This window comes from Neopsephotus bourkii, unplaced genomic scaffold, assembly GCF_033783945.1.
Source record: "Neopsephotus bourkii isolate Nb327-2 ecotype Australia unplaced genomic scaffold, CSIRO-AGI_Nbou_v1 NB_414, whole genome shotgun sequence".
NCBI classification, from domain to species: domain Eukaryota; kingdom Metazoa; phylum Chordata; class Aves; order Psittaciformes; family Psittacidae; genus Neopsephotus; species Neopsephotus bourkii.
The window spans coordinates 2,144,720-2,158,026 of NW_026900918.1; the positions used below are offsets into that span (position 1 = coordinate 2,144,720).

Consider the following 13,307-nt stretch of genomic DNA (forward strand, 5'->3'; position numbering starts at 1 on the left):
AGGCTCAGATGGTGACGTGGGGAGGAGGATGCTGTGGGCACACTGAATAAAGCCATGCTCAGTGGCACGAGGAAGGGTTGACCTGGCATTGGGCATGAGGAGATGGGGAGATTGCTGCGCCAGGGAGATCCAGATGCTGAAAAGGGCAGGACATGGGTTGAGATGTGGGGTTTTTCCTGCTGCAGGACAGGGAATGGGTCTGCTCCTGGTGATGGGCTGTGCTAGCAGAGGGGCTCTCGCTATTCATCACTCTTCCATCCGCTCCTTGCAGTGACCAGATGCTTAACATGGCTTTATTTTATAGTGCCCTGGCAAGTCCTCTATCCAGAGAGTCTGCAACCACATGGGAATGACTGATAGGGACTACCAGGGCTCAGCAATACATTATAATTGCTGTGATACTGGATATTTTTGCACAGTGCTTGGTCTGCCATTGGGTTTGCTGCTTAAGGCCAATGAGAACAAGGAGAAGCAGCTGCCTTTGGCTCAGGACCCATCCCTGAGCAAGGCTCACTTGCACACTTGGGCAGCCGCTCAACTGCACCTTGGGTACCACAATGTGGTGGAGGGGGGTCCATGCACACAGCCCTGACCTGGGGATGCTTGGGGCAAGCTCAGGCTCTCTAAGCAATAAGATTTACCCTTTTTTTTCCCTGTATCTCATTCACTGAGTGGATCACATCAGGGCTCGTGGGCACAGGCAACCCCCAGCTCCTTGTCAGTCGTTGCCCCAGAGGGTGTGCAGCATCCCTCAGCTAAAGGCCAGGCTTGAATAGCTTTGATGTATTTTACCAACTAGTTCCATCTCTATGCTTTGTGCCAAAATGTTCCTCCCTCTTCTTCCTCCCTCCCCCCCCCCAATTTATCAGTGAAAAATCCCCACAAAACCCAAATATTTTGCTCTGATTTCAGCCAAAAGCCCCAACAACTCAAACCCTCCTCCCTGTGTAACAGAAGGCGATTGGGTACGCATCGCTTGTGGGGCTGAAGATGCACGTAGTGGGTACGCATCGCTTGTGGGGCTGAAGATGCACGTAGGAACCTCCCCTACGTTAAGGGTGTTGAGAAGGTGTTGGCTGAAGGTGGAGAGGGAAACAACCAACTGCACCCCTCTTGTACCACATCACCAAGGGTGTCTTTAGTAAGAAGAGCATCGCAGCGTGTATTGGGAGCAAGCCCATCCCTGCCCACAGGTGATGGAGCTCTGGTTACTTGCAGGGTGATTCTGCCAACTCTGGGTCTCACGGGGTGAGCATCCCCATGGAGCTAGAAGGCAAAGAGTGCTCCCGGTGCTCACCCGGCTTCAGCTCCTCTGCACTGCTTGAGGAGGTTCCCATTGCTCCTTTCGAAAGCCAAAGCCTCTTTCCATAGGTGAAATCTGCCTTGAGCCAGCAGCAACGGGCACAAACACCCACTGTATCCCTCAGGTGCTCGTCCCCAGGGGTTTGCTCATCCTGAGGGATGCTCTGGTGGGAGTCAGCAGCATCCCTCCTCCACCAGCTGGGAAGCGTAGAGAGCCAGTGTGTGATGGAGGAACTGGTACTGCTCGCTCGTCTGGATCATCCCGCCTCTGCAAGGGAAAGGCAGGCCCCACTGACACCTCCCAGAGCCCACAGCCCCATCCCTGGCTCCCTGCTTCCAGGGCACAAACGTTCCTGCTTCACCCACCACATCTGGAATAGGCACCAGAGCTGTCTGAAGTGTTCAGGCTCAGACTGTGCACAATGCAGATCAGCAACTGATTTAGCTCTGATTTTTACCAGTGAAAAGGGGCCAATTGAGTGTTTCTGGATGTAGTGGCTGAGCTGGCAGGAGCAGACTTGGCTGCCAGGCTCCCTCATGTCCCCAGAGCTGCAATAACCCCGACAGGAAAACCAGCCCTGCACTGGGGAACCATTTGCTATTGACCCCTCTGCATCTCTCAGCATCCCTTCTGGTTTCCATCCAAACCCATCCCTGTGACCCCTCGTGATGTCCATCCCCTCTTCCCAGGCTTGGTACCCAGCAGGCCCCTGCTCCGAGCACCCACCTGTCTATGCGGAGCCGGCACACGATTCCCAGGATATCCACCTCCCCCTTGTCCTTCAGCTGCTGGCACCCGATCCTGGTGGCGATGAAGCAGCCCGTCCGCCCGATGCCTGCGCTGGGGGACACACAGAGCTGTGCTCAGCACCCACAGGAGCCTTTGTCTGAGCTGAACATGCTCCTGGCTTGGTTTGCTGCCACTGCAGGGTGAACAGCTCTGCTATGGGGATGCTGCACCCTGGGACCCCTGCAGCACAGCGGGACCAGGTCAGGAGCATTCACCTTAGAACATAGAACAGTTTGGGTTGGAAAGGACCTTAAGATCATCCAGTTCCAACCCCCCTGCCATGGGCAGGGACACCTCACACTAAACCACGGCACCCAAGGCTCTGTCCAACCTGGCCTTGAACACTGCCAGGGATGGAGCATTCACAGCTTCCTTGGGCAACCCATTCCAGTGCCTCATCACCCTAACAGGAATTTCCTCCTTATATCCAATCTAAACTTCCCCTGTTTCAGTTTTAACCCATTACCCCTTGTCCTATCACTACAGTCCCTAATGAAGAGTCCATCCCCAGCATCCCTATAGGCCCCCTCTCCCCTCCTGCATGTGCAGACCGACCCCAAGGGGAGGAGCACCCAGGGGCTTGGGTGAAGGGAGAGCTCTTACCTGCAGTGCACAACGATGGGTCCTGGCCTGGCTGCAGCCTGCAGAGTCTCCTCCACCTTGGACACCAAGTGCAGCAAGGGCTTGGCTGACCCAGGTGTCTGCTGGTCCGGCCAGGAAGGGAAGAGGATGTGTTTGACCGGGCGGCATTCACCTTCAAGCTTTCCCAGCATGGAAGAAAGAGAACTGAGGATGTGGGAGCAGTCCCTGGGCTGGGCCAGATGAAGTCCGGCTCAAGCTGGGCATCCTGCATCCACTGCATCCATCTCTTTTCCTCTGAATCCCTCTTTGAGCCTCTGCCATCCACACAGGAGAGACCTCCTTGGGCAGGCAAGAGCTCTGCAGACCCCTCCTCTACCTGGGGCTCCTCTCAGAGCCATGAGCCCTCTGCTCTGCTCCCATGCCAGAGAGCCTGGGGATGCTGCTGGGCTCCCCCTCTGCCCCCAGGATGCAGCTCGGACCCACCTGGATGCAGAGATCCCGCACCACGTACTCCGTGCAGTCGCTCACCCCCTGCACACGGATGCTGAAGGGGCCGTAGGTGCCCTCCCTCTGGGGCCAGTAGTGGACACATTTCTGGAAGAAGAGGGCAGGATTTGGGCCGTGCCGATGCTCAGGGCACCCAGCCCGCGGTGGGGACACCGGGATGCTCTGCCAGCCGGGGAGGGAGGACATTGCCGGGACAGAGAGGGGGAGCCCCCCCATGCAGGTGCTGCTTGCACAGAGCCAGGGTTCAGGGTGCTGCCAGCCCCCAGCCCAGCAGCAGAGCAGCTCAGGGCTGCAGGGATGATGCTGTCTGCTGCTTCCCCTCCTTCTTCCAGGGGCTGCCCCAAGCTCTTTATCCTATTATCCCGCTGGCAAAGCATGCCCAGAGCACGGGAGGAGGAGGGGGGGCAACGCTGCAGCCCTGGGGTTCTCCACCTCCATGTGTGACAGGAGAAAAAACACTCAGAGCCTGCATTTGGCCCTGCAGAACCCTCTGTTGCTGTAGTCACCCATCGCCCCCATGGCTTCTGGCCGCGGAGGGGAATCGGTACCTCCTTGTGCTCCTGGAGCTCTGTTATCATGATGATGAGGGGCACCTCCTCCTGCCACACCATCTCCCAGAAGTCACTCACGGTGTTCAGCATGGGTCCCTGCGTGGCGATGTACTCCCGGGGCCGTCCTGCATAGCCCTGCCAAGCACATGGTCCATCGGTCACGGTGCAGGGGGACCCTATGTTGGGGGGAGCCTGGTTCCAGGCTGCTCCAGCCCTCATGGTGCTTTTCTTTCTCTACAGCGCCTCACAGGGCATTTCCTGCTAAACCTGTCCTTGAAATGCTTTTATAGACCCGGTCAGAAACTGCCGGACATCCTCTCCATGCTCCTGGTCCCACAATCCAGGAGCGAGCCCATGAAGCAAGCCGTGTGCACCCAAGCTCCTTGCAAGCATCCCCAGGTTGCTGGGGTGATGATACCCAGGGTGATGGATAGAAATGCAGGGAGCAGCATCCTCACTGCAGGCATTCCCCCAAGGACAAGCAGAGCCCATCCAGCCCTGCTCTGGGTGGGACCTGGGGTAGTCCCAGCTGGGTCCCACCAGTCCTGTGGCCACCAGCCCAGTCACAGCATGTACCCCAGCGTGCTGGTCCCAGTGTAGCACTGTGCACCTAAGGGTCTGCAGCCTGATGCCTCGTGATGCTGCGTGCGGCAGCACCTGGAGGACCACTGCTGTCCAAGCAGGGAGGATGCTCACCGTGATGTAGTTGGCATTTATGTAGCTGCTCTCCTCCTGGTTCCCTGCCCTCCGGAGGCAGACCCGGCTCTCAGGATCTGCAAGACGCAGGAGGCAGCACCTCAGGACCTCACCCTGTGCATCCTCCCTGCCTCAGCTCCAGAGGGGGGGCTGAGGCCTCCAGCTCAGAGCTGTTTGCACCCTCCCTCCATCCGTTCTTGCCCCACTTCACCCTCACTGCCATGGCAGGGTGCAGCCAGCCATGCCCTGTACCGCAGTGAGATGTGGGGTAACCCAGCTGCAAGGCAATGACCCCCAAGCAGAGCCCAAACGAGTCCTCCTGTAGCGTTCTCAACCTTCACACCCCCGGTGCCATGCCCTTGGGTGCACATGGCAGGGACCATCCCAGGTCATCCTGGGGATGCAACCCAGGGAGCAGCTCCCCACAGCGCACTGCGCACCCCTGCTCTGCACAAGCACCCAGGGACACCCAGCACCACCTTTGCAATGGGAGGTAAAGGGATGCAGCGGCGCTTACTGGGGAGGATGGTTTTGTATCTGTCCTTGGAGGCACGGCCGGGGATCTCCAGCTCCTCCGGGCTCACAAAGTTGGGAGGGATTTTCTGCAAGGGGAGAGCACAACGATGAGGAAAACCCCATTGGGGCTGATTGTGTCCCTTTGTGGGGGCAGAGCTGGTCCATCGGAGACAGGAGGCTCACCCAGGGACCTAACAGTGTGCCAGCCCTGTCCTTACCACACGTGTGGGGGACACCCTAAAGAGAGCCTGGTTTGGGAGGCCAGCACAGGGGCACAAACAGGGAGTGAGCAGGCAGGGAATACCCAAGGCCCCCCTCGCCTCTGTTTGCCCACATCCCCTTCCCTGGCATCACTGGGCTCAGAGCCTCCCTTGGCGACGTCCCCCCTCCAGCCCCATCGCTGCCAGCCTCTGCCATGCCTCCTGTGAGGAAGGGGCGAGGAGGGGAGCATCGCACCGCAAACTCCTCCTGGAGCTGGCTCAGGCTCTGGGTGCGCTGCTGGAGCTCCTGTGTCCGCAGCACCCGGCTGGAGGTCCTCAGGAACTGCAGGGTGATGGCCCGCGGCGTGCAGACCGGCTGCATGGGCTCCACGCTCCCCAGCAGGCTCATGTCCAGCATCAGAGACATGTTGGAGCCCCTCCTGTATGGAAAAGGGGTCCCTGGTTGAGCCTCTGCACCCCGTCCTGCTACACCATTGGTTAGAGTCACCCCACACTGAGCAAAAGCCAGGCAGAGAATAAGAGAGGATGAAACCCAGAAAGCAACTGTATCCTGGGCTGCATCAAGAGGAGAGGGACCAGCAGGGCGAAGGAGGTGATCCTGCCCCTCTGCTCTGCTCTTGTGAGACCTCACTTGGAGCATTGTGTGCAGTTCTGGTGTCCTCAACATAAAAAGGACAAGGAACTGTTGGAGCAAGGCCAGAGGAGGCCACGAGGATGCTCAGGGGCTGCAGCACCTCCTGTATGGAGACAGGATGAGAAAGTTGGGGCTGTTCAGCCTGGAGAAGAGAAGCTGTGGGGAGACCTCAGAGCAGCTTCCAGTGTCTGAAGGGGGCCTATAGGGATGCTGGGGAGGGACTCTTCATTAGGGACTGTAGTGACAGGACAAGGGGTAATGGGGTAAAACTGAAACAGGGGAAGTTTAGATTGGATCTAAGGAGGAAATTCTTTCCTGTTAGGGTGCTGAGGCACTGGAATGGGTGCCCAGGGAGGTTGTGAATGCTCCATCCCTGGCAGTGTTCAAGGCCAGGTTGGACAGAGCCTTGGGTGCCATGGTTTAGTGTGAGGTGTCCCTGCCCATGGCAAGGGGGTTGGAACTGGATGATCTTAAGGTCCTTTCCAACCCAAACTATTCTATGGTTCTATGATAAGGAAGGCAGAGAGCCCGGAAGATGCAGGGGGTGAGGAACAAGGAACAATCTGGGGCATTTCACTCTTTGCTGGCATCTGCACAAGCTGGGGGCAGCAGGAGGCAGGGATGGGCTGGGGCAGCCCCAAGCCGTGGGGATGAGCAGCGCCGTGGGTACCTGCGCTGAGCGGGCAGGCAGGGCTCAGGCTGCAGCCTCTCACCTCTCCTGCAGGCGCACGTGCTTCTTGGCTGAGGGACTGGGCTTCTCCTTGTCCATGGCTGTCCCGGCCGGCCGTGCTGTGGGGCCGCAGCTAGGAGCTCTGGAGCACACCAAGCAGGACTGGACCATGCTGCGCCAGCCTCGAAGCCCTGGTCCTGGAGCGCAGGGAGAGGATGCAGGGGATCCTCAGCCATCGGAGGGGAAGCGGCTGCCAAAGAAAAGGCAGATCTGAAGGATCCCGTGATGCTGGGGACACCCCCCCTCCCCCAACCAATGATCCCTAAGCAAGTCACCGGTCACCCCAAAACCAGGACCCCTGCATGTGGGAGGGTGGCACAGGGAGAGATCCCAGCGTGTTCACCATAGAATCATAGAATAGTTTGGGTTGGAAAGGACCTTAAGATCATCCAGTTCCAAGCCCCCTGCCATGGGCAGGGACACCTCACACTAAACCATGGCACCCAAGGCTCTGTCCAACCTGGCCTTGAACACTGCCAGGGATGGAGCATTCACAACCTCCCTGGGCAACCCATTCCAGTGCCTCACCACCCTCACAGGAAAGAATTTCCTCCTTAGATCCAATCTAAACTTCCCCTGTTTCAGTTTTAACCCATTACCCCTTGTCCTGTCACTACAGTCTGAGATGCTCACAGCACTGCAGACCACAGGGGCACCCACTGGGCATGGTATCTGCTTGCACCAAGTGCAGGACACCCAGGCCCCGTGCACTGCTTTTGGGGGAGCCCAAGATGCTCTCCACATCCATGGGATGCGCCCACTGCTTCCCATGTGCCTGCTGCGGCCTGGTGGGGAGGAGGCAGAGCATGAGCACAGCAGCATTGGGAAGGGGAGACGAGGTGGGCTGAGCCACTGCAAGGAGCTTGGCCAGCTCCTGCTGTTGGGAAACACGGGGTCAGGAACCCTCCAGCCACCCTCGTGGTTCTGACAAGGGAGGGATGACCCTGGGGCTGCCTCATCCATCCCTCAGGTTTCAGCAACTGGCAAGAGGAAACTGCTTTATCTGGGTGGTTGAGCAAGAGGCGATGGGGCAGCGCTGCTGGGGGAGGGTGAGCGGGCTCCACCAGCCCCAGGACAGAACCTTGTGGGGACATGGAGATACAGGGGATGCTCTGGGCAGAGAACCGTGGGATCAGGAGGTTCCTTCCCATCCTCACCTCCCTCCATGAGGAGGAAACAGACCCAAAGGGACATGGGATGCTGTGGCCTTGGAGCTCCTGCTTGTGAACCAGTGGGACCCCAGCTGTGCCATCAGCTCAGGGAGGTCCTGCAGGGAGCTGGCTCCCCCCTGTGCCGGTGCCATTTGGGAGTGCGGCTCAGACAGGAGCTGTTCCCCATCACTCCCCGCTGCCCCACAGCACTTCTGGCGGGTGGCCAGGCTGCCTCTGCCATGCTCACCACCCACACAGGGTGCCCTAGAGGCACTGTGCTGCTGCAGCATCCCCTGCCAGGCAGGGTGAGGGCGGCTGCTCCCTAGGAGAGCCGGGGAGATGCAACTGGAAGCAGCAGCAGCTCCAGCCCCAGCAGCCCCATCCCTCACCCACCAGCCAGGAAACACCTGGGACATGACCCAGCCAAGCCCCCGGCAGGCAGGAGGGCCCTGGAAGAGCCCCCAGTGCCAGCGCTGTAGGGAGAGCACCCATCACCCATCACCCATCACCATTCACCCATCACCCATCACCATTCACCCATCACCATTCACCCATCGCCCATCACCCATCACCCATCACCCATCACCATTCACCCATCACCCATCACCATTCACCCATCACCCATCACCATTCACCCATCACCATTCACCATTCACCCATCACCCATCACCCATCACCCATCACCCATCACCCATCACCATTCACCCATCACCCATCACCCATCACCCATCACCCATCACCATTCACCCATCACCCATCACCATTCACCCATCACCATTCACCCATCACCCATCACCCATCACCATTCACCCATCACCATTCACCCATCACCCATCACCCATCATCACCCTGCCCCGAGCTGCCCCCTGGGGTCCCTTCTCCCTACCTGCTGCCCATGGCGGGGGCTCCCTCGGCCTCGGCACGGGCCCACAGGCACCGCGTGCATCAGTGACAGCCACGGTCTGAAAGGGTTCAGGAAGCTGCTTATCAAAGAAGCTGCTGCTCTGCCGCTTCCTCCCCTCTTCCGCACACCCTCCCTGCGCCCACGCACGCACCGGCCACAGCACCGCGGCTCCATCTGCACAGCCCCGGCCCTGCTCTGGGGACACCAGGATTCACCTGCCCCACAGGGAGCCAGGATGGGGTCACTCACAGAACCCCAGCCTGGGTTGTACTGAAGGTGCCTTAAAGCTCCTCCAGCTCCAACCCCTGCCATGGGCAGGGACCCCTTCCACTGGAGCAGCTTGCTCCAAACCCCATCCAACCTGGAGTCCTCCCATCCCTGTCTCTCTGGTTATCCCCTTTACCCAGGTTCCACCATGGGGCAAGCCAGGGCTTGGTGCCTCTCACCCTCATTGTGATCCTTGTGCCGCCCCACTGTCTGCCTGCCCCATTCCATGGGAGGTGCCCTCCACCACCCCCCTGCATCCAGCATCCTCCTTGGGCATCTCGGGGGACCCCCAGCAGAGCAGGGAAGGGGATGTGTTCGGGTGCAGGTAGCACAGGCCTGCCCATGGGGCACTGCACATCCTTCCTGTCAGTGCCTGCTGCTGCACTCTTCCTGTTTGTCCTGCCCAGGCTCTGTGCAGGGATGCTGCAGGCTTCCTTCCTCTCAGCTTCCTTCATCCCCCCCAGCCACCATGGGCCTCGCATCCCCCGGCTGCTCCAGTGCCTGGGGCCAGCTCCAGCCCAGCTCCTTGCACTGACCAGAGCTGTCTCTGGGGTTTGTGGTGCCAGCACTGCCCATCACTGAGCTGTGTGCATGCCTGGGGGTTTGCGAGTGGATGCAGGACATCTCCACTGATGTTCCCTGTCAGTGCCTCTTTATACCCAAGAGCTGGGAAATCAGAGGGCCCAAACTCCAGAGCAAAGTGCTGGGCTTGGCCAGCAGCACAACAGCTTTATCCTGGAGAGCAAACCTTCCTAACCCACCAGCATCTGTGTCTTATGAGCAGATCCTAGGGTGCCACAGCCTCTGCACGCCTGTGCTGGACTCTGTACCAGGTCTGAGGAATTGCTCCCTGTCCTGTGTGGGAACTTGGCTGCAGGGGCCCATCGCCATCCCCACCATGGACCCACTCACTGGGCACGTGTTGGTGCCACCCGTGTGCCCACACTCACTGCCAGCTTGCCTGGATGCAGGGGGACCCACACAAACCATGCACTGCCCAGAGATCACCCACAAAACCCTGACAGCGCTCAGAGGGGCTGAGCGAACCCACACGTGCAGAGCACATGTTCCTGTTTGCTCACTGGTGGCCACCCGTGCATGCAAAGGGCATGCAGAGCACAGAGCTGTGTGGGCCAGCTTGCCACCCTGCTCCTCTTGAAGGACACACACTAGGCATGGGATGTGTTCTCTGCCCATGGATACCTGTGCATGAGCATCACAAGTTGGGATGTAGGGACTGGAGAGGTCTGTTTGAAAGGGCTGTATAGCTGTGGTTGTATCTTCAGAAAGCCCAACAGGACACGGGGACTCTATGGAGCTGGTGCTTCAGGGAGGGAGATCTGGATTTATCACTGACTGATACTTGCTGGTTGGTCACTTGCATTTTACAACTGCACTTCCATGGGGACATCTTGCACCCTGAGCATCCTCTGACCCTACCCTTACAGTCACTTCCCTTTGTGCAAAGAGCAGCTCCCAGCTTCAGATTCCTCCTCTCCCAGCCACCCTGCCTGACCCACACACCCCAGCATCTCTCCTCACCCTTCCCAAAGAGCACTGTATCCCCAAGGTCACACCAGCCCAGGCAGGCACCCAGGTAGCACCCAAACGCAGATGCTGCCCCACGGTCTCACTCCCCTGAGGTTGCCTACCACACCATGGCCTCCCTCACCTTTAGGTCCAGCGCTCAGGAAGGGCTGGTCTTGCTGCTGCTGGGAGCTCAGGACATCGTGCAGGGCTTTGGAAACTGGCCCATTTCCTCCGCTGCCCGAGCATCGTTCATAGGCTTGATGGTGAAGCAGCTGCCTGGGGATGAAGCAGACTCTGTTAGAAGAGGCTGATCAGCTCCTGGAGGGCGTGAGGACCACGCAATGAGCCCGAGCATCCCAAAGAGCCGCTGCAGGGATGCAGTTACCGCACGGTACCAGGGGGCTGCGCGGGGCCCCGCCGGCCTGAGGACGGGCAGGACCCGGGAGCCGAGCGAAGCACCTCTGCAGAGCGCTGCTCCCAGAGAGCCCCGTCTCGCTCCTCCAGCGCATTCCCAAGGACAGCCCCGGTCGGAAGCGGCTGGCACGCACAGGCTGCGCTGGCGGGGCTGCTGCAGAGCAGCGCTGCACCGGAGCCCTGGGCATCCGGCGGGGATGGAGCTGATCCCGGGCAGGGAGAGGACGTGTGACCTTCCTCCCCATAGCCGGGGATGCTCCTGCCGCTGCCCGGCTCCGGCTGGGAGCAAGCAATTGCTGTTTCGTTTTCAATCCAGGCTCATCTCGCCAGCCCCTGCGCTCTCCCCAAGGAGAACCGAAAGGATGTTTTATCACTTGGACTTCTTGCTTAACTCTTTACTGGGTTTCTTTCCCTTCTTTGACCGAGTGCTGAGCAGAGGCACGTTTGGCTCCTGGGGTCAGACATCCTCCCGCATCTCCTGCAAACAAGCCAAGCTTTCCTTCAACTTTGCAAACAGAAAGGCAGAGGCACAGCAGGGGAACCACCAGCCCCTCTATGTGGGGCCAGCAACGAGGCAGAGGTGTTGGACTAACGAGAGGTGCATGGGCACAGGAGCAGCTCTGATGGGAGAGGTGTTCTCCTAGTGTGAAGGTGCTTGATATAGCATGGAGGAGTGCTCCAAAGTCGAGAGGTGAGGATAGAGGGGAGCTAAGCCTGTGCGTGGGGCCGGATCTCCAAGGCACAGCAGGAGCCATGGGATTACATGATCACCCAGGACTGCAGAGAGGGGGCACAGCTACAGCAGCATCTCACCCATCCGTGTGTGTGTCTTGGGCTTGTCCTGCGCTTCCCAGCCTGGGTGAGCAGTGCTGTTGGCAAGGCTGCCTGGGAAACGCTGCGTGCCTCAGTTTCCCCTTGGGAGCTTGCTGTCTGCTGGCAGGGGGGCAGAAAACTGTGGCTTGCCCCAGGCCAAGACACACACACACATGTGTCATCTCAGGAAGCTTTATCCCACAGCATCAGCTTGACATCAGTGAGCTCTGTGAGCAGGAAGGAGGCTCCGAGGAGCAAGAACCCCCCAGCTCCTCCCCATCCCCAGAGCATTCAGGACAAGGCAGCTCCCTGTGAAACAGGCACCAAAAGGCCTGGAAACCCTTCAGATTCGTGCTGCTTGCACCCAGGCTCCCTGTGGCAGCAGGCTCCTTGGTACCCAGTGGCATGGCCTGCCCCGGCAAAGCTGTGTTAGGTTTGCTCTGCACACCCCCGGGCTTTGTTCTGGTGGGGTCACTGAGTGTGGTGACAGCTCAATGGGTGCAGGGGCCGTTGTCAATAACAGGAAGCAAACTCATCAGGACAGGCAGGAGGGAGGGAGATGCTCAGAAGGAAAGGAAGCGGTTAGCAAGCAGTCACTTCCATTTCTGCTGCGAGACAGCCTGTGCCCACGCAGCGCTGGGCCCAGGGGAAGTGGTGCTGGCTGTCTGTAGGCTTATCTGGTCTGGGATCAGTGGGGAGTGTTTTGTGAAGAGCGCACAGATCCAGTCCTAGCCTGTGATAACACCCAGAAAGAGCACAGCAACCCAGGGGTGGTTAAAAATAGCCCTCTCTCAACCAACGTCCGGTGCAGAAATAGGTTCAACAAGTCAAACAGATGCTGAGTTTGTCCCTCCACGGGGGCTAAGTTTCTTAACCTCGCTAAAAACCAGCCCATACGTGTGATGCTGACTGTACCATCTGGCCCCAGCATAGGATGGACCTGTGGATGCAGCTACTGGGGACAAAGGGCTTTGCTGCTGCACAGTGCGGGCCAGGGAGGATGAGGCAGCAAGCAGCTCCTGCACTGAGGCTTGGAGGTGGGGATGAGCTGGGGTTGTCTGAAACCGGAGGTACAGGGAGAGGCTACCCGAGAGCCTGGATCCTCCAGTTCCCAGCTGCTGGCATGGCACAGCTGCTACTGGATAGGAAGCATCTCCATGCAGATGCAGCTGTACTTAGAGCAGCTCCAGTGCCTAAAGGGGCTGCAGGAAACCTGGAGAGGGGCTTGGGACAAGGGATGTAGGGACAGGCCAAGGGGAATGGCTTGAACCTGCCCGAGGGGAGACTGAGCTGAGCTCTTAGGCAGAAGCTCTTCCCTGTGAGGGTGCTGAGGCGCTGGCACAGGGTGCCCAGAGAAGCTGTGGCTACCCCATCCCTGGCAGTGCTCAAGGCCAGGTTGGACACAGGGGCTTGGAGCAAGCTGCTCCAGTGGAAGGGGTCCCTGCCCACACTGGAACTGGATGAGCTTTAAGGTCCCTTCCAACCCAAACCCTTCCATGATTCTGTGATACCTGCATACTTACCCTGATGGCCTATACCCCTTTTCTTGGGAAAACCATAAAGCTGAGCCCTGTCAGATCTTTTACTGAAAGCCAGGTTTTCTTGAGCTTTCCATGTTGCTTTCCTCATTCTATTAAAGCATCTTTTTAAGGTAGGAGAGCCCAGAGAAAAACCTTGCTATCTCCTGCAAATATGAATC

At 58.9% G+C, this 13,307-nt stretch overlaps 1 protein-coding gene across 1 annotated transcript; it reads right to left on the reverse strand.

Annotated features, from left to right (window-relative positions):
- Positions 1-1,439: 1,439 nt before the first annotated feature.
- PTPN7 (protein tyrosine phosphatase non-receptor type 7) lies at positions 1,440-10,566 on the reverse strand. Its single transcript, XM_061349381.1, has 11 exons — positions 10,504-10,566; positions 8,567-8,642; positions 6,513-6,719; positions 5,401-5,584; positions 4,946-5,030; positions 4,429-4,505; positions 3,730-3,867; positions 3,158-3,268; positions 2,696-2,853; positions 2,030-2,143; positions 1,440-1,570 (listed from the first exon to the last, which is right to left on the reverse strand). The coding sequence occupies exons 3-11, from the start codon at positions 6,638-6,640 to the stop codon at positions 1,477-1,479; spliced, it is 1,089 nt and encodes a 362-aa protein (XP_061205365.1). The 5' UTR covers positions 6,641-6,719; positions 8,567-8,642; positions 10,504-10,566; the 3' UTR covers positions 1,440-1,476.
- Positions 10,567-13,307: the final 2,741 nt, after the last annotated feature.

Coding starts and splice junctions, on each gene's coding strand:
- PTPN7 (XM_061349381.1), bottom strand. CDS start 6,640: ATGGTCCAGTCCTGCTTGGTGTGCTCCAGAGCTCCTAGCTGCGGCCCC. Junction 3,868..4,428: donor TAAATGCCAACTACATCACG/GTGAGCATCCTC, acceptor TGTGCTTGGCAG/GGCTATGCAGGACGGCCCCG. Junction 3,269..3,729: donor AGCTCCAGGAGCACAAGGAG/GTACCGATTCCC, acceptor CTCTTCTTCCAG/AAATGTGTCCACTACTGGCC.